This window comes from Haliotis cracherodii, unplaced genomic scaffold (genome assembly GCF_022045235.1).
Source record: "Haliotis cracherodii isolate W230 unplaced genomic scaffold, xgHalCrac1.p SCAF_6, whole genome shotgun sequence".
Lineage (NCBI taxonomy): Eukaryota > Metazoa > Mollusca > Gastropoda > Lepetellida > Haliotidae > Haliotis > Haliotis cracherodii.
Window position 1 is genome coordinate 54,436,679 of NW_027266319.1, and position 21,659 is coordinate 54,458,337.

At 42.3% G+C, this 21,659-nt stretch overlaps 1 protein-coding gene across 1 annotated transcript; it reads right to left on the bottom strand.

Moving 5' to 3' along the window:
* Nucleotides 1-8,275: 8,275 nt before the first annotated feature.
* Nucleotides 8,276-13,422, bottom strand: LOC139446137 (uncharacterized). Its single transcript, XM_071227436.1, has 3 exons — nt 13,095-13,422; nt 9,922-10,155; nt 8,276-9,018 (listed from the first exon to the last, which is right to left on the bottom strand). Exons 1-3 carry the CDS (start codon nt 13,321-13,323, stop codon nt 8,777-8,779), a joined length of 705 nt encoding a protein of 234 aa, XP_071083537.1. The 5' UTR covers nt 13,324-13,422; the 3' UTR covers nt 8,276-8,776.
* Nucleotides 13,423-21,659: the final 8,237 nt, after the last annotated feature.

A 21,659-nucleotide genomic window follows, 5' to 3' on the forward strand; every position in this document is an offset into this window, starting at 1 on the left:
GTCACACCGGGACTACTTTTTTCATTCATAAAAAATCGCGAGACGTCATTCATTTTGCGATTACAAGGCAGAACTGAAGAAATTCATGAGAACGAGAGATATTTACAAACACTTTATTAAACCAAACAAGATAGTCACACGCATCAAATTCGGTTTGCATTCAATATAAGTTATGCATAGAGCTCCTACAGACATATAATCGAGCTAGATCTATAAATAGATTTACAATGTACGACTGCCGATCGAGCGCGTCCCTTGAGCGTGACGCACCCGACCATTTTCGCAACTTTCAATTTGATTTAACGTAAAAGGATAAGCGTGGTGAAATGAAGTCTGTTTAAACTATCTGGACAGATATCTAGACTTACTTGGGATGATCCGGTTGTGCCATCGGTGTCCCCTTTGAAGCGTATTTTGTGGCGCTGTTTCGGTAGGTGTTGTTCATGAATGAACGAACACGACAGCACGACCAGATCACTTAAAGTTCACAGTTCCGATAAAAATCATTCGAAAACTCCGTGGAAGTGTGCCTGACTTCTGATTTGTGGCCCCAAACATCCCAAATGTGAACAGTAACATTCCCTATCTCTAGCGTAAAACGCTGTGAGTGGATCGCGGTTGTCTTTTCTTATTCCGGTGGCGACCTTGCCCTTCGAAGCTGTCACTACCATGCAAGCAGACTTGAGTTTGTTGATTTTCACGTCTTCAGTAAAGGGTGGTACAGTTAACATGAATGTCTTTGGCGAACAGTCTGATTTCCCTCTTCCAAAATGGTACGAACATGATATAAATTCAGCTGATAGATCAAGGAAACCGAACCATTTTGATTGCACAGACAAGACCCCGGCAGTGTGACCGACTGTTGGTCCGATATTCAAAGCGCGGCGCTAATGTGACATTTCAAATTTTCTTATCGGTGTCCTGCGTACTTACAACATGGCGCTTGAATTACCATAAGTTGAAGACTTTCTTCCAAAAGGATCTTGAGCGTCGGTGCTGGTTTGTTTGCAAACAGAACAGCAGGCGCATGTTGTTAATGCGTATGCATAAACATGTCAACAATGCCCATATTTGGTCATATATCAATATTCATGCGCAACCAGATTTTGCAACCGGTTTCAGTTTGGTCTGTCAACGAACGAAAGGTGTTATGTATTTACACTTAAATATATATTTAACGTGGGTAATAAATAAAATACCACACTCATTCTCGTTAGATACCATTTTTACGAAACTCGTGAACTTTCTATGGTATCTGACCTCGCTTTCGCTCGGTCAGATACCATAGAAAGTCCACTCGTTTCGTAAAAATGGTATCTAACGAGAATGAGTGTAGTATTCTCTATTTATTACCCACGTGGTGAAGATACAGGTGGTAAGATACTAAATCTGTACGTCACACGTGTGTCGTACAAGGTTGACCTTGTTTTATTCTTTTTGATTGGATAACCGTGACCTCTGTCACACCGGGACTACTTTTTTCATTCATAAAAAATCGCGAGACGTCATTCATTTTGCGATTACAAGGCAGAACTGAAGAAATTCATGAGAACGAGAGATATTTACAAACACTTTATTAAACCAAACAAGATAGTCACACGCATCAAATTCGGTTTGCATTCTATATACGTTATGCATTCAGCTCCTACAGACATATAATCGAGCTAGATCTATAAATCGATTTACAATGTACGACTGCCGATCGAGCGCGTCCCTTGAGCGTGACACAGCCGACCATTTTCGCAACTTTCAATTTGATTTAACGTAAACGGATAAGCGTGGTGAAATGAAATCTGTTTAAACTATCTGGACAGATATCTTAACTTACTTGGGATGATCCGGTTGTGCCATCGGTGTCCCTTTTGAAGCGTATTTTATGGCGCTGTTTCGGGAGGTGTTGTTCATGAATTTACGAACACGACAGCACGACCAGATCACTTAAAGTTCACAGTTCCGATACAAATCATTCGAAAACTCCGTGGAAGTGTGCTTGACTTCTGATTTTGTGGCCCCAAACATCCCAAATGTGAACAGTAACATTCCCTATCTCTAGCGTAAAACGCTGTGAGTGGATCGCGGTTGTCTTTTCTTATTCCGGTGGCGACCTTGCCCTTCGATCGTTCGAAGTTGTCACTGACATGCAAGCAGATTTGAGTTTGTTGATTTTCACGTCTTCAGTATAGAGTGGTACAGTTAACATGAATGTCTTTGGCGAACAGTCTGATTTCCCTCCTCCAAAATGGTACGGACATGATATAAATTCAGCTGATAGATCAAGGAAACCGAACCATTTTGATTGCACAGACGGGACCCCGGCAGTGTGATGCGTGTGACTGTTGGTCCGACATTCAAAGCGCGGCGCTAATGTGACATTTCAAATTTTCTTATTGGTGTCCTGCGTACTAACAACATGGCGCTTGAATTACCATAAGTTGAAGACTTTCTTCCAAAAGGATCTTGAGCGTCGGTGCTGGTTTGTTTGCAAACAGAACAGCAGGCGCATGTTGTTAATGCGTATGCATAAACATGTCAACAATGCCCATATTTGGTCATATATCAATATTCAACCGCAACCAGATTTTGCAACCGGTTTCAGTTTGGTCTGTCAACGAACGAAAGTTGTTATGTATTTACACTTAAATATATATTTAACGTGGGTAATAAATAAAATACCACACTCATTCTCGTTAGATACCATTTTTACGAAACTCGTGAACTTTCTATGGTATCTGACCTCGCTTTCGCTCGGTCAGATACCATAGAAAGTCCACTCGTGTCGTAAAAATGGTATCTAACGAGAATGAGTGTAGTATTCTCTATATATGTTTGAAATTAAATATTTATGAAAACATTTATCAGTATTCAGTTCGTTCAACAACGTTCACGTTTGGAGGCTTTGACAATGAAAACACTTCCGCATTGAATTACATTATCGTAGGTCAAGGAGGTATGCAGGTCATGATCACAGACAAAGGTAGCTTGAAAAACGGACCCTCGTCTCTTCGAATAGATGTAATCTATTTCCTCTGCTGATCTTCTGCCGTAGGGAAAGCGTGAAAGCTGATATTGGCTGCGTAGCACGAATCGCTTGAACATTGCGTGACACAATGTTCAGTGAAAGTTACTTGCGCCATTTTAAACTCGCCCTTCCTGGTCGATCGCCAACCGGATCAGCCTTGTTTTGGATTCAGTGGGTGGAGTTATGCATAAATATTGAGACTTCCGTATGGGTAGGTTAAGTCTCATAAACGCATTTACCCTTGGAGGTGCCTTTGACCCACAGGGTGAGGTTATCCGTAAGGTAAATGGATGCGGACAAATACATGCATTGTTGTCAAACTTTTTAATGTCAATTGTCCATTTGGATTTTCAAAATAACAGATGTTTTTACGACCACCTGCAGGAACGCAATTTTACGTCAAAAACAGGTGTCCCTGTGCCGTTATTTTGGCACACGCCAGTGTAGATCAGGCGCTGATTTAGGCACACAATGTACTTTGGAGAGTTGGATTGATATTCGTAGGCGTTGAGGCCATCTTGGAGGTTCCTGCAGCTGGGGTTGTTGAGGAAACAAGCTGTCCCAGAGTCCCTTCCCACAAGATACTCACCTGGAAATATTTAAGATGCCGCTATTTTTTTCACAGACAAGAGTGTCCACTGGCGTATATCAAAGTCTAGTTTTCACCCTTACCCTTTCAAGCCTACTTTTCTGTGTTAAAACAGACGTGATCGGGATTGGAATATCGCACATATTGATAGTGTGATCAGAGAATGTTTCACAAATCTGCATTCAGGCTCCGCATGTCAAATTTCCACTAAAATTATTCCAACAATTAAGCGAAAACAAATATTTTCAAAGTCTTCAATCAGCTGGCCCAATTATTTTGTGCATTTTATATATTTGAATGAAACCTCATTGCATCTTGAGATGCAGTGCTATTTTTAGACGATCCATGCTGAGGGCTTCAAGTTTCCGTGATGTGTAGTGATACGGGGGCCACTGGTTGTCAGTATAACCTTACCTTTTCGCGAACACCTGGTATCATCACTATTTGATGGTGATCCATAACCACATGCTCACGATATAGTTGGAATCGAACAATCGACTCTGTTTTGGGCAGATATTTCTTATGCGTATGGAAAGGGTTTTGTCGCTTTTATTTACTTAATAATGTGTAGTTCGTAAGCCTCTATTTTCGTAAGTGCAAAATGCAGCATCAATAAGTGTATCTTTACTGTGGTAATGTTGTCTGTCAGTCAAGGCGGAAATCTGGAATCTTTTAGTTATCTGATCGACCAGGTCATCTTGTGTGGTAAGTCGACATTGTGAAACCATTTAAAATAAGACAGGGATGTGCAAGGGGCACAACTCATGCTCTACACGAGGAGGCGCCAAATAAGATAGGCTTGATATGAGAGAGGTGAAAAATAGACTTTGGTTTAGGCTACTGAACACTCTTTCCTAGGGAAGAATCATGTTAGCGGAATCACATATATATAAGCACGGTGGACATGTAGCTCCTTAAGAAAGATACGGTAATGAACACATTAAGTGTTTATAATATTTGGAGGAGGAGAGACTCGGTTTGAAAATGCCCAAGCAACTATAAGATAAAAATGCAATTTACGAATTATAAATATCGAGCAGCTTCATTGAAAAAAATTCTTTTGAGATGTACGATGTATTGATTTTTTTCGGATCTAAATTTTTACTTCATTATATTTATTAATGATTGTTAAATAACAGATTACAGCTGAGAAAAATCTTTTGTGTTTCAAGTCAAATCTACATTTATACAAAAGAACATTTATATATCAGAGAGGTTCATTAATTTTACAACAGGGATAGTCCAGAGGCTTAAGCTTTAAAAGTTCGCACCAGAGTGAGTGAGTGAGTATGGTTTTACGCCGCTTTTAGCAATATTCCAGCAATATCATGGCGGGGGACACCAGAAATGTGCTTCACACATTGTACCCATGTCGGGAATCGAACCCGGGTCTTCTGCGTGACGAGCGAACGCTTTAACCACTAGGCTACCCGACCGCCCCAGTTCGCACTGAGTTGTGTCAATCAAATGCCAAGCCAAACCGTGCTCTTACTGCCCAAACAACTCGTCTTGGTGTGTTGTAACTATAACTTACCACACCTTAATCAACGAAAATCCTCCTCTGAAAATCCCGCGTACTGTTGTCAGTGAACAAGCCATTTCGTAAAAGTCGGTCACCGGTAGTGATGTCATACGGAAGTAAACATTGTTGTACATATTTGGTAATTTCTTTCAGGTGAAATGTTTTAACTCGGCATCCAGTGCTTTTATCAATATCAGTTTGCATTATCGTAGTCGCCTTGATACGTAAGCCACAAATATGGCGGAAACCTTTTTAGGTTTTAGGCTTCCATTATTTATGAGTAGTAAGCTGTACTTCGTATGACGTCACTCATTGCCGTTGTGTTATATATAAATGCGCCACTGCGATCATAAGAATAGTCAAAATACATCGATTCGATACCAAAAAGGTGCGATTTCATGGTGTGTAAGAAACAGATTACTGCACTCGTGCCTGTCAGATAAAAGATAAATGCTTTCTGACAGACACTCGTGTAATAATCTCTATGTAGTTAAAATAGTGACACATGAAAGTACGATAATTAAACTGATATGTGTCTTTCTGTCTGAAATAATTGTGGACCTCTACTGATTAAAAACTTTTCGTACAATAAGTACTTGGAAATAATGAAGTTGCTTTCTGTTGGACATTAAACCTAAGGTCTAGGTATATCCTACAGCATGATCTACCAATATCAACACCAGTGAAGATTCGGTTAGAAGAGGTCTTCAACAACCCATGCTCGCCATAAAAGGTGACTATGCTTATCGTAAGAGGCGACTAACGGGATCGGGTGGTCAGTCTTGCTGACTTGGTTGATGCATGTCATCGATCCCAACTGCGTTGATTGATGCTCATGATATTAATCACTGAATTGTCTGGTCCAGACTCGATTATTTACAGTCTGCAGTCATATAGCTGAAATATTGCTGAGTGCGGCGTTAAACAGCAAACATTTGTTCCACAGATACATTTCGGACATATTAAGACTTTTGTAAAATAAGGATCGGACGACTTGCATGGAATATTAATAATACAAGAATGTTGTATAACCCCAAATCGGGAATACCTAAATCAAATCATTTGTTAAAATATCTTTGTGAACAAGTCGAAATATTTGGATTCCTAGGATGAAGCAGTTGCCCCATAAAGTAACTATAATTTTTTAGGTCTTTTGGGATGACGCGGCCGGGGATCACATCACCAAGCTTCCGCTCTCAGGGTAGTCACTCTATCCACAAGACCATGGATGCGGTCCTGTATTTACTGGAGTTTCTGGTATGTATTAGGATTGCGTGTCATCGTGCCCCAGGGCAGATGTGTTCATGTGCAGGGACATATTTACTCTCCGTGTGTTGTTAACAGCCTAGTACACACACACACACACACACGCACGCACGCACGCACGCACGCACGCACGCACGCACACACACACACACACACACACGGTTACATCCCTTTAGTAAGACATCCCATTAGTGAGACACCCATTGTAAGACAGTGGAGTAGGTGGGATTAATTAAACAAACACAGCCAGTCTACCCACTTAACTATGGTCATCACTGAATCATTGTCATCCTATAATCTCTACAGGTTCATCGAGATCATCAAGAAGATTGAGAAATCTGAGAAGACCAAGCTATCTCAGTTAGACCTAGGTGCAGCTCCACCAGCAAGAAAGCGTGTGTACAAGGAGATTGACAATCGACTTTCCAGACTGAAGGATCAGCTATCCCAGGGTGTCAAGACACCACTCCAGTTCTTGGATGCTGTTGGCAAACTTCTGAAGATGGATTAAGGTTGTGTCAGTGTGACAACCTTGATGTGAACTGTGATGTGAACTGTGATATTAACTTTAACTGAACTCTAAGTGGCGAATATGTTAAAACAATGGATTTAAGGGATGGATGAATTAAAATGTTGAATGAAATAATGTAAAAGAGGGTATCAAGCATCTTGAGTCATTTCTTTTGTCTATGATAAGACAAGTCCATTTTCATGATAGGGGTTAATTACCTGATTATCATGTGCAACCAGGTATGACATTGTTGTTTTAAGGTGTCTCACAACTGAGCTGTCTTACTAATGGGAGGAGACCACACACACGGATACACCACACGCACGCATTCAGTCATATCTTCATGTGTTTCAATTTTTTAGAAGTCAGGTGTGTGTGTTTGTGGCTGCTTGTACTAGACCGGACTGATGCCCGTTTATAGTGCTAGCCCAACGAGATACCATGCCGCAGTTTAACATGAATACCCCACTCAGACACAGTATACTGACCGAGACGATCTGTACAACAAGTAACATCTTTTAACGTATTTTGGTATGACACGATCGAGGATCGATCCATCGTCCTATGGGTAGAGGCTCTAAACACTACACCACGGAGGCGGTCTATGACGTCAGTAGACGAGGCAATAGAACAGAGGCTGATAATTTCAGTCTAGTGCGTGCATTAAGCTCATCATCATATGATATCGACAACTATCGTCAGTAGACGAGGGCAATAGAACAGAGGCTGATAATTTCAGTCTAGTGCGTGCATTAAGCTCATCATCATATGATATCGACAACTATCGTGTAATGCCGCCACTGACTATGCCACAGCAGGGACAAGATGGGTTTGTTTGTTTGTTTGTTTGTTTGCTTTTTTAAATAATCGATTCTGGGCCAGACAATCCAGTGAATGACATCATGAGGATCGATCCACGCAATTGGGATGCGATGACACGCATCAACCAAGTCAGCGAGCCTGACCAGCCGATCCAGTTAGTCGCTTCTTGCGACAAGCAAAGTCGCCTTTTACGGCAAGGATGAAGACCTATTCAACCGCAGATCTTCACGGGTCACAGGGACAATAAAATGTTTTCCACAGCATACGTGAGAATCTAATCCGCTTATCTGTAAAATGCTTTTCTCACTCCGCTAACAATAAAGCATAGAATGTGATTGGTTAACAGACACTGAGAAAAGAAATAATTGGTGGAAAGATTTATTCAATCAAAGACAATATTCACCATACACTGAACTCATGTCAAGGGACAGGATCATCTCAGCGTGTATTAAACCTGAATCCATTGATGAGGTTCGCAATCAATTTATACAACACTTCCAACACAACATATTGATCATAAACACAACGATTACATATTCACAAAACATATAAACCCGGAGTTTATACCGGCTGCAATGAGACTTACAGAGTTAGTGTGTACACATTCAATGACGGGCAGGTCAATACTTCAAGTGTTAAATACCAGCTTGGTAACGATTATGGAATTATTCACAAACTTCAAAATATTTTAGGCAACAGAACAGTATTCATGGTAGTGACTTACTTATTTACCCATGTACAAACAGAAAACCTTAGAAATCCTATTTAGGACGCGCGTTAGTTACATCCGATTCCTTGAACACATGAAACTTGAATGTCAAATTCTGGATTGCTATTTCGCCCCAAGAATGTATCACAAATTGATTGATTAGGCTGAAGAAGTCCTGGAATGTGTATAAGAAATTCTGGATACCGGCAGAAAAGTTAGGCATCACGTGACCCCGTGTTGGGTATCAGTGCCAAATAAGGAATGACCAATCACGAAGCAGGAAGTTCAGAAACAGTACCAAGTGCAAGAAATTGAGAAAGTTCTTAATCTTCATTTCTTCAAGCAGTCTTCTCAACGCACATCCTCTTGACTTTATCGAAGATCTGTGGTCCGTTCTCCTGGTTGCACGTACCCGAATATACCATCCGTCCATCCTCACACACGACGAAGTTGGCGGTGTTTTCCCATGCCGACCATTCAGCCCAGTGGTTCAAGCCGTCGGGAAGACCCTTGCAAGTTGGGTAGGTCACATTACAGGGTCTACAGTGAGCAACCTCGCATTGGTTCACGCGGTAGTCGCCTGTCAGAGAGAGAGAAGGTTGTAAACCCTTGAGTTGTAAACCATTGTGGACGAAACAAGACGGTGATTGTGAGGAACGGCCAACGTAGTCGAGTACGATGACACCTACCAACCAAGTCACCGAACCTCATACGACCAGCATAGCTTGATGGGTTGGTTGGTTGTTGTTGTTGTTGTTCAACGCCGCAATCACCAATATTCCAGATATATGACGGCGGTCTGTAAATAATCGAGTCTGGACCAGACCATCCAGTGATTGACATCATCGATTCATGCAATTTGGCTACGATGACATGCATCAACCAAGTCAGCGAGCCTGACCACCCGATCCTGTTAGTCGCCTCTCACGACAAGCATAGTCGCCTTTTATGGCAAGCATTGGTTGCTGAAGACCTATTCTTCACGGGTCAGCTTGATGGGCACCTACTCTAATCAAGAGTGAGTGAGTTAATGCTTTACGTCACATCGGCAATATTTCAGCCATATCGTGATGAGACTCTAATCAAGAACCTCCACAGGCTGAATATGCTCAAGTATCCCATGCTGATCGTAAAAGTCGACTCGACTTATGAGTGAGGGGTTTTACGCCTCTGTTAACATTATTCAAGCCATATCAGGCGCGGGAACACCAGAAAGGAGCTTCACGCCTTCTACCCTTGTGGGGAATCGTACAGTTCCATTGGAAGGGTGGCGCCTGGTATGGCCAACTATCGGCAGTCAGTTACCGATGCTGTTGGGAGTTGCTCAGACTGGTTTCCCTTATCCATTCGTGATTATGCTTTTATACGCTTTGGCACATTTAGTTTATTGCCAACATAGGCTTAGATATCCTTATTTCGTTCGCTCGCTATTAACGTGTTTGAGATTAAAGAGCTTCCTCTGTGAATGTCATTGTATACTCACAGCGATTTTTGGGTTCGACTCTTTCACCGCATTCCACCATGGTGTAGTGCTCGCATCGTTTAGTGATGACGTTGTAGAGCTGGGGGAAGGTGCACTCCCTCAGATGCTCAGGCCAAAAGTACCCCTGCTTCGGCTCAGAGCAGTTGTAGTACTGGGCACAGTTGGTGGGGTGGGGGATCACGGCACTAGACTCCGGCAGACAGATGACCGTCTCTGCTGGGTTTTCCTTGGTACCTGGCGAATAATATTATCATTTCAATCAAATATTTCATTTTTTTTAATAATTCAAAGGGGTGAGCGTTTATCGTACAGGCATATTTGCCTCAGTATATCTGAATATATATAGAGAGAGCAATCGTCCAGCGAGTTTTCCAATTTAATGAGGTATCTGGACTGACATGGAATCCGGACTAATGGTGTTCTGGACTATGAAGGTCTCAGACATGACATGGAAAAAGGATTGGCGAATTTCCGGATTAACAAGGTTTCTGGATTATCAAGGTTGCGGACTGACAAGGTTTCCAGATTAACAGGATTTCCAGTGAGACTAATATGGAGTACAGGTTTTTGACTGTGTTGGTATTTCAGTTCACGGTCTATCATACGTCTGTCAAAACAAGTACTTCTATTTTGCAAAATCAGTTTGAAGTCCATTAACTTAGTTTGAAACCGTTCAGATCATTTGCTAATTATTGTTTTCATGTGTTGCCCGTATATCACTGCGTTGTTGTCGTCACGAAGAAGCCCCGTGAAGATCCGTAGTAGAATAGGTCTTCAGCAACACCTGCTTGCCGTAAAAGGCGACTATGCTTGTCGTAAGAGGCGACTAACGGGATCGGGTGGCCAGGCTTGCTGACTTGGTTGAAGCATGTCATCGATCCCAGTTGCGTGGATCGATGCTCTTATATCAATCACTGGATTGTCTGGTACAGACTCGATTATTTACAGACCGCCGTCATATAGCTGGAATATTGCTGGGTGAGGCGTAAAACAACAAACAAACAAACCAAAGTCACGAAGAATACAGAAATAGACGCTTTTGAGATCTTTCTTTGACAAACATCATTCAAGCCCACGGCCAGCCAACGCGTGACACAATTAACTACACCTGTGTCGAAATGTGAGTGAGTGAGTATGGTTTTACGCCGCTTTTAGCAATATTCCAGCAATATCACGGCGGGGGACACCAGAAGTGGGCTTCACACATTGTAACCTTGTCAGGAATCGAACCCGGGTCTTCGGCGTGACGGGCGAACGCTTTAACCACTAGGCTACCCGACCGCCCCTGTGTCGAAATGAAACAGGCGGTTGCACGTGCAGTCCGAGATGTCACGGGTAAAAGATTTGATGAACGTGGTGAACGAACCATCACAGTGGAACAGTTCATGTTGATAGTGGACGTCAGCTAGTTTGCTGATATAATTTTCGTGATAGATAATACAATAAATCAATAGAGTGACTTCACAAGAAATGTATATTTTAAACTAGCTTGCTACACGATCTGATGAAATTGTTCCAGCAAACAAGAAGCCTTCAAATGATCTGATTAGTCCCGGGTCACGTCCGGCATAACTGCTGTGACCTGCACAACGTCTCCCGGTCGGTGTCGCACCACGGCGACAGGGACGGCCGACTGTGTATACAACCACACTACCTCGACTTTATTCTCAGCTAAAATGTTGCCGAAATACTTGCATCATCACCGGCGACGAGAATTGACGTTGCACAACACAAAGCAGGCACTTTAAAAGTATTTTTCGCGATTTGCTGACGAGAGTGAGTGAGTGAGTGAGTATGGTTTTACGCCGCTTTTAGCAATATTCCAGCAATATCATGGCTTCGCACATTGTACCCATGTCGGGAATCGAACCCGGGTCTTTGGCGTGACGAGCGAACGCTTTGACCACTAGGCTACCCGACCGCCTCTTGCTGACGAGAACATCTGGAAAAAAATCATTGCTGAGTGGCGTCAGCTGCATGCGTAAACGACGTCTGTTTTAGCGGACTGTCATATTACGTATAAAGCACATGCAAAATACTGCCGGCTTTAGAGAACATTGCATCTTGGCTTTGAGAAGAAAGTTGTTGGTCGTTCGGTTTTTGTACATGATTATTGGTAAAGTTCCTAGGGCAACCATTTCTATGTGTGCAAGGTATAAAGCGCATTTTAAACCAATATCTGGGGACGAATTTTAACGTAGATTACACATTCATATTTGAACTAACTGTATCAGCCAATTAGTGAGGGACTTTCACGTCAGTAATGTTTCAGCCACGCAACGACTAAAAATCCAGTTTCCACCCTTGCCGCACTAGGCTGGAATTATTGAATTTTGGCTGGAATAACGAGTATATTAATAGTCCAATCAAAATCGCGTTACGATATCGACATCCGGTTCGTAAACTGCCGTACAGATTTCGGTCGTTAACAGTATTTGAAAAGCATGTGTACCGCCAACTCGGCATCAACAGATAATTTCCAAATCTTTTCATGATTTTAATCAAGGTGCTCATGTGATGTGATGCACTTTGCGAAGTAAGACCCGTTAAGTTTTATGACAATAAAGATTTTGATTATCGATCAGATCGTCTTGACTTGACGCCGCCATTTTGTTTGAAGCAAATGCATGTGCTATGAGAGGTGGACTCTGATTGGTCAATAGGAGGGGCCTAGAAGGGACAAACCTCGTTATAGCTACTGGTGTCGCTACGATCGAGCCCAGAAATTCCAGCCTGGTTCGATAAGGGTAGAAACAGTTTTTTTACAGTCAGATAACTCCCTTGTGGAGGATAGCCCACATTGGGAATAGAAAAGAGTGAGTATCCTTTAAAGTTGCTTCTAGCATTATTCAAGCAGTATAATGGCGGGGGACTCGGGAATAAAACCTTCGGCTTGGCGAGGCTACGCGTTAACCACAGGACTACCCAACTGCCCCCATATCTCAGTTCAGGAAGATAGAATCGATTATTTTTAAACTTAATACATCCTCCGAATAGAGTGGGTCAGTATGGTTTTACGCCCCAGTTAGCAATATTCCAGCAACGTCCCGGCGGTGGAAATCCATACATGAGCTTAACCATGTGGGGAATCGAACCCGGGTGACGAGCGAACGTTTTAACTACTAGTCTACCCCACCACCCTCTGAATATAGAGATTAATACATAGTACTTACATTTGTCGTAGATGGATCCCTCGGCTACGCATGAATTGGTCACGGGGTCGAACACGCTGTCTGCACAGTTGAACTTGTACAGGATCTCATTGGTGCACACATAGAAGATTGAACAGTCATCGGGATCTGGTCTGAAGTCGGGGTTGCCTTTAACCACACAACTACCCACTGATGTAGAAGCGGTTGTCATGGTCACGATTAAGCAAGCGAGTACAATTCGAAATGCCATGATGAAATAAACTGCAGCGACACAAATTCACCTAAAGTACAGTTATACGTGAACTCACTGGGTTTAACCTTTCTCACGAGCAATATACAGTTTTCTCGTATATGCCTGTGAATTGTGATCTCGGTGAGAGTAACGGCGTATTTATACCCATCACAGACATGGAAATGTGTAATTTCCTGGCTGGTTTCTTGTGTGACGTCACCGCCGTAGAAGATTCTGTTTGTCGAATCTGACAGCTGATTGACGCACGGAGACTCGTGTTCTTGATGTGACGTCACGTGCGCCACCTGGTAACAAATCAGCGATCTAACTGACTAACGGCTTGTAAATATAACAAGGCGTCAGTTACCCCTTCTTTTCAATTTCATTGTACTGTTTAGCATACAGGGATACAGGTTTTTCAAACTGATTCATGAATAACTTAATGTACAGTTGGCTGTATAATGTAAGAGATTCTTCAGAAGATTGGTTACTTGTTTGTCGAGGGCGAAAATGTTTCTGTCGTCAACAAGGAATCATTTCCTCGTCTGAAACGCGAGGGAGGGCGCTAAGCAGGGGAAAGGGTAAGCTTGTTTTCCAAAGTTCACCATAGTGATGCGTACATGTATATACGTTCCGATAGACGGGGTGACGGATGTGCCTATCCTCCCAACGATGGAGTAATTAATTATGCTACTTCTAAAATAAACACTATTCAGGGAAATTATTAATATCAAGTTCGCGGCTTGAACGTTAATTGAGACTCATTATTATGAGTTCACGGTGGATTTGGGGTAGATTTGTCTTGGACCTCAGTTGTTGATAATATACGAGTACACATGCAAAACCCTTCATTTTAATCTTCATCTACCTAGGTCATCTTAAATACACGTTAATACATCACTTCATCTCGTCCCGCGCGCATGTTACCTCAATATATGACCGAAATATATACATCAATATAAGACCCAAATACATACCGTTTAGTTCCGGGATAGAACAGGTCTTCAGCAACCCATGCTTGCCATAAAAGGGCTAAGCGACTAACGGGATCGGGTGGTCAGGCTCGCTGACTTGGTTGATGCATGTCATCGTATCCCAATTACATGGATCGATGCTCATGATGTCAATCACGGGATTGTCTGGTCCAGACTCAATTACTTACAGACCGCCGTCATATAGCTGGAATATTGGTGAGTGCGGCGTTAAACAACAAACAAACATACCCTAAGCACAGTACCTTATCCCATCGTCCAATCACCTCATGAAACGCCAAGTTACAAAACATTATTTTAGAAAGATACAAAACATTAATTCAGTAAGTTACAAAACATTAATTTACTAAGATACAAAACAGTATTTTAGAAAGATACAAAACATTAATTTAGTCAGATACAAAGCACGTCGTATTCACTAATCCCTAATCACTGAGGAAGTTTAAACAAATACCACAAGGTGAAACGACCTTCTCTGCCTAAGAGGCGTGACGTATAGGGTACAGGTAATGATTATGGCGTTACTCGATTCATGGTTTATATTATTTGATGATAATGAGATATCGTTATAATTACTTTGTTTTGTTAAGCCACAGAAACTTTATTCTTATTGGCCGCTATTTCTTCATTACTAGTTTAAAACGTCAATGGCAGTGAACAACCGTCTCGATTATCTGCAAAATAATGGTGGAGATTATATGAATAGATTACTAAAAGTCAGTGATGACACCAGGCGTTCGCTAAAACTTTTGAAAACACATTTTTTCACATTCACAGGTGAAACCGACTCGTGAAGATTCCGGGGTAGAATAGTCTTCACCAACCCATGCTTGTCGTAAAAGGTGACTATGCTTGTCGTAAAAGGCGACTAACGGGATCGGGTGGTCAGCCTCGCTGACTTGGTTGATGCATGTCATTGTATCCCAATTGCGTGGATCGATGCTCATGATATCAATCACTGGATTGCCTGGTCCAGACTCGATTATTTACAGACCGCCGTCATATAGCTGGGATATTGCTGAGTGCGGCGTTAAACAACCAACCACAGGTGAAACCAAACGTGTATTTCTTCTTTGCTGATGTCTGGATGTCAGATTAAAACTTAATGAATATGTCACTCACCAAGAAAAAAATAAACATAGCAGATATATTTCAACTTAAGTTTTGTGCTCAAGTTTCCCATATATTTAAATTTTATTTGCCCTTGGTGAATTTATTTTATCATCTGATCAAGTATAATGTACTTCTCAAACTGAAATCGGTCCTTGGAAGCACGACTTACAATAGTCCAATAAATCACAACGAATCACACCGTCACGCACGGGCCCAGTTCATAATGCAACCGTAGCGCTGCGGCCATCTTGACTCCTGCACTCTAAAGTAGACTTCGACAGTTGTTGCGCTGCGATCGCTTTGTGAAACGGGGCATGAGAACCAGTGAAAATATATTTCGGAACAAGGGAAGAGTCAATGATAGATCACTGCCTCAATAAGAATGTCATCGAAACGGAGCCCATAGCTCTACATCGTATTCAACGAAACTGCCGGGCATAAAAAAGTCTGCATCATTGTTTAATGGTGGTTTAAAATGAAGCAAACAATAAATGGTTATTCGATGGTGACGGATTTGACACACACACACACACACACACACACACACACACACACACACACACACACACACACAGACAGACAGACACAGACACACACACACGCACACACACACACACACACACACACACACACTTGGCGAAGAACAAAATCAACGTATCTTTAATTTTGAGGCATCTCCGTCAACCTGGGGATCCAAAATCTTTTTCAAAAACATGTTTACCACAAACGTCGTCCTGGTTTAGATATTCCCTTGAAGATCGGGGATAGAATAGGTCTTCAGCAACCCATGCTTGCTATAAAAGGCGACTATGCTTGTCGTAAGAGGCGGCTATACTGGATAGAGCCCGAGAGCTGAAAGTCGGTGGTTTGATCCCCTCAGCCTCATACCAAAATGCATTTAAAGAGGCTTCTTGTTGTTTCCCTGCCTGTCGCTCGGCATAAGGGGATATACCAAGGACTGGTCGGCTTGGAGCCAGTGCAAGGTGTCTGAGTGGAGCATCCATGTTAAACTGCGCTACAGAATCTCAGTTGGCTGGAGCCATAAAACCGGCAGTAGTCCGGACTAATACAAGTAGCCACATACACATAGACACGCACGCACGCACGCACGCACGCACGCACGCACGCAGGTGACCTTAAACCCTGCCTCACAGCCATCCGAAGGTTTTTTTTTCCAGAAAAATGGGATCTGCAAGAACAAGATTTTACTGTATCCAGAAACACAGCGATCTTGTAATTTGGGCGTTTCGCCAATTTTCCCGGCTTAACACCATTAGATAAACGAGTTTTACCTTATATATTCCGTTAATGGAATAAATACTTAACATCAGTAAAAGTGATGAATATGGGGTTTTGCTGATTAGCGGGGTTCGCTGCATACAAGTATATTTGACAGGCGGACCTCTACATAGGAGGTTGAATACATATTACTGTTATCAAAATATAAACAATTCGTCTTTTTAATTCAACTCTCCTCAGTGACGTATGTCTACTTATCAGAGACTGATGATGTCGTTGAGTGGTATTGAAGATAATGAAGTGACAACCAAGCGGTATCCGTCACTCACTGACGACAACGCACTGCAAGACAAGACGTGGTTTGGGGGAAAATACCTTTTTCTCACTGATGAATTATGCATTTGACATTCGTGACTGTACTTGTATTGCAGGCCATGGGCTACTTAGGTCAACGTGCACCCACCCACCCCCCACCCCACCCCCCTTCAGCTCCATCGCCCCACCTTCCAACAAAACCTTCCCTGAAGCTCCCTGCATGTCCTGAACATGAAATCGAATGTTAACACTGAAAATATAGGGATGCATTACCTGTTATCATCATAATCGTGGATGTTCCTTTACAATTACGATTTCGCGATCCGCATCGAGTGTCATTTTCGGACCCAAGCAAAAAAGGTCCACAGAAGGCTTCAAAAAAAATTTAATTTCATATTACGCATTATATCAAAAGAAAGCTAAAGTTATTTTGGTTACCATTACACCATTTCCAATTAGATAGCATGGAAATTGTAAAATGTATTAAACTTTAAGTTAATATAACATATTTTGTATATTCGCTCCACGCGGGTCATTCTAATTTTCAATAATTTCTATTTCATGCAAAGTTACATGGGAGGTATTTACACACACACAATTAAAGACAACAATCTGGTGGTACTTTACTTTGCCATTATAATGAGGATAAAAACGTCTCAAACTATGCACGGTACAATGAATGGATATATCAGTCGATATAACACATTTCTGGTCTGTTAAGAGTACTTTTTGTTTGGGAATACAGAATGGGTGAAATGAATGAAAATTTATATATGAATAAGGGCCACAAAGATGAAGATTGGGTTTACAGTACATATTGCAGGAATAGTTTTCATTCAAACGAGACCCGTGAAGATCCGGGGCAGAATAGGTCTTCAGCAACCCATGCTTGCCGTAAAAGGCGACTTTGCTTGTTGTAAAAGGCGACTAACGGGATCGGGTGGTCAGGCTGGCTGACTTGGTTGATGCATGTCATCGATCCCAATTGCGTGGATCGATGATCGTGATATTAATCACTGGATTGTCTGGTCCAGACTCGATTATTTACAGACCGCCGTTATAAAGCTGGAATATTACCTAATGTAAACGTCATTGGCACTGATGGCATGCTCACGATGGTGTAACGACTGATCATGCACATGACGTAAACATTGCAAAAAAGTAGATATTTGTTTGGAGGTGAAAGTGCAGGAAAATACACCAATGTCTGAGAATGAAAGTAGGTGAGTTACGTGTGTAGAGAACATTTCCGAAGAAATCAAGCTCCGAAACCAACACTGTGGAAGTCATGCAGCACGTGACCTCGGACAGCACTGCAAGGGGTGGTATGCCAGATTTACCATTTTCACTCAGACTCGGTTGTGAGCAGGCGCATATTGTTTTCCCGGAACCTAATGCTCAAAGATACTCATTAAACACATTTAATCTTTAAGGAAGCAACAGAATTGATGATGCGATGTTTGCAGTGTCGTGAACGTTTATGGAGCATAGGCATATTGCTGGTGGGCACAGTCAGAATACTGTTGGTCAAACGCTGCATGTTTCTCAATCTGTCACGAACAAACGATGGCATTAAGATATCGGTTCCAAACTGCCACTCAGATAAGGGACTGGTTGCAACGGGCAAATGGTGTAAGAGGACTGCCAACATGGGGTGAAATCGTTTCACAGATGGCCTTTGCGTGCACGACGTCCACGTGTCATCCCCCCACCTTACTGCACATGATGTGTATCAGAGCCTTCAGTGATCAAGGGTAAAACTGCACTGGGATAATCGACAATGGGCTAATATCATGCTTTTCTGACGAGTCGAGGTTCACTCCCTTTTTTTTGGTTGGTTTGTTGTTTAACGCCGCACTCAGCAATATTCCAGCTATATGACGGCGGTCTGTAAATAATCGAGTCTGGACCAGACAATTCAGTGATTAATATCATGAGCATCGATCCACGTAATTGGGATCGATGACATGCATCAACCAAGTCAGCGAGCCTGACCACCCGATCCCGTTAGTCGCCTTTTACGACAAGCATAGTCACCTTTTACGGCAAGCATGGGTTGCTGAAGACCTATTCTACCCCGGATCTTCACGGGTCGGTTCACTCTCGACTTCCATGACGCTAATGAGCGTTTTATGGACTTTAACGCCGTACTGCATAATCGTCTTTAAAGGTATGGGGTGGTATGACAGTGACTGCGCTCCATATTGTCCAGGGCAGATACAGGTCAATACTGTCGGGGCAACATCATTGCAGGACAATGTCTGGACAACAGAGGTGGTTTTAGCCAATATTAGTGACGTTGGCTGCAAGGGGCAAATTTCGAATTTGGCCCCGATCTCTTTAACGACCTAGTGCGCCACCATCTCATCACACCAACCATTAGAACCTATTAAATCTGATCGCCCACTATCCCCTACTTTTGGCAAAGTATATTTATTTTTATAAAAATAACATCTGTATATTTTCTGATGATTCTCAGTTTATATTTGAAGTTATTCATCAGATATGTGTTTTTGTTTGTTTGTTTGCTTGTTGTTTAACGCCGCACTCAGCAATATTCCAGCTATGTGACGACGGTTTGTAAAATAATCCGGACCAGACAATTCAGTGATTGACATCGTGAGCATCGATCCACGCAATTGGGATCGATGACCTGTATCAACCAAGTCAGCGAGCCTGACCACCCGATCCCGTTAGTCGCCTTTTACGACAAGCATGGGTTGCTGAAGACCTATTCTACCCCGGAATCTTCACGGGTCCAGTGAATGTATGCACATTGCTGCAGAATGTAATTCAGTAGACTGTGTATAAGCAATGTACACAACAAATGGATTCTGGTAATTAAAAGTAATCCTGAATTTGCATCGTTAGCAAATATTACCTGCTGTTTATGACACATTGTGCATTGCACCCTGGATCGGTGCTGTTTATGACACATTGTGCAGTGGGTGCCTTATATGGTCTCTGTTTATGACGCATTATGCAGTGAGTCCCCTGTCTGAGTGTTGTTTATTAGGCATTATGCAGTGTGTCCGCTGTCTGAGTGTTGTTTATTAGGCATTATGCAGTGTGTCCGCTGTCTGAGTGTTGTTTATTAGGCATTATGCAGTGTGTCCGCTGTCTGAGTGTTGTTTATTAGGCATTATGCAGTGTGTCCGCTGTCTGAGTGTTGTTTATTAGGCATTATGCAGTGTGTCCGCTGTCTGAGTGTTGTTTATTAGGCATTATGCAGTGTGTCCGCTGTCTGAGTGTTGTTTATTAGGCATTATGCAGTGTGTCCGCTGTCTGAGTGTTGTTTATTAGGCATTATGCAGTGTGTCCGCTGTCTGAGTGTTGTTTATTAGGCATTATGCAGTGTGTCCGCTGTCTGAGTGTTGTTTATTAGGCATTATGCAGTGAGTCCCCTGTCTGAGTGTTGTTTATTAGGCATTATGCAGTGTGTCCGCTGTCTGAGTGTTGTTTATTAGGCATTATGCAGTGTGTCCGCTGTCTGAGTGTTGTTTATTAGGCATTATGCAGTGTGTCCGCTGTCTGAGTGTTGTTTATTAGGCATTATGCAGTGTGTCCGCTGTCTGAGTGTTGTTTATTAGGCATTATGCAGTGTGTCCGCTGTCTGAGTGTTGTTTATTAGGCATTATGCAGTGTGTCCGCTGTCTGAGTGTTGTTTATTAGGCATTATGCAGTGTGTCCGCTGTCTGAGTGTTGTTTATTAGGCATTATGCAGTGAGTCCCCTGTCTGAGTGTTGTTTATAAGGCATTATGCAGTGTGTCCGCTGTCTGAGTGTTGTTTATGACGCATTATGCAGTGAGTCCCCTGTCTGAGTGTTGTTTATTAGGCATTATGCAGTGTGTCCGCTGTCTGAGTGTTGTTTATTAGGCATTATGCAGTGTGTCCGCTGTCTGAGTGTTGTTTATTAGGCATTATGCAGTGTGTCCGCTGTCTGAGTGTTGTTTATTAGGCATTATGCAGTGTGTCCGCTGTCTGAGTGTTGTTTATTAGGCATTATGCAGTGTGTCCGCTGTCTGAGTGTTGTTTATTAGGCATTATGCAGTGTGTCCGCTGTCTGAGTGTTGTTTATTAGGCATTATGCAGTGTGTCCGCTGTCTGAGTGTTGTTTATTAGGCATTATGCAGTGTGTCCGCTGTCTGAGTGTTGTTTATTAGGCATTATGCAGTGAGTCCCCTGTCTGAGTGTTGTTTATTAGGCATTATGCAGTGAGTCCCCTGTCTGAGTGTTGTTTATGAGGCATTATGCAGTGTGTCCGCCGTATGGGTACTGCTTATGACGCAATTAATAAACTTCAGAGTACGGATACAGCTGTAATAATTTATCTTTATGACGTAAATGCAAAGAATATGTTCCTAAAAAATAACTTAGGGAAATCTTTGTCGGGACTGGGTACAAATAAGTCTTCAACACAAGAGTCGACTGAAGTGAGCATCGGGTGGATGTTACCCCTATGGCCTCGATCGATGACCACGGTGTGCCTGTTCCAGCATTGATTATCTAGCTAAAATAATTTACTAGTTAACAATGTTTCTCCCGAGTGTTAAATGAACAAGTTTGATGTTGTTTGTTTCAACGCCGAAGACAGACATTGTCAAGCTACATTTGTATTTCACGGCCTGTATACATGCGAAGTGTGGGGTTTCACTGATTTTACATGTCTTGAAAACGTTCAGAAAATATTTTTG

Bases quoted from the DNA above. Each gene is read 5' to 3' on its own strand.
- LOC139446137 (XM_071227436.1), bottom strand. From the start codon at position 13,323: ATGGCATTTCGAATTGTACTCGCTTGCTTAATCGTGACCATGACAACC. The intron at 10,156-13,094 runs GTAAGTACTATG...ATTATTCGCCAG, and splicing joins GGGATCCATCTACGACAAAT to GTACCAAGGAAAACCCAGCA. The intron at 9,019-9,921 runs GTGAGTATACAA...TCTCTCTGACAG, and splicing joins AGTCGAACCCAAAAATCGCT to GCGACTACCGCGTGAACCAA.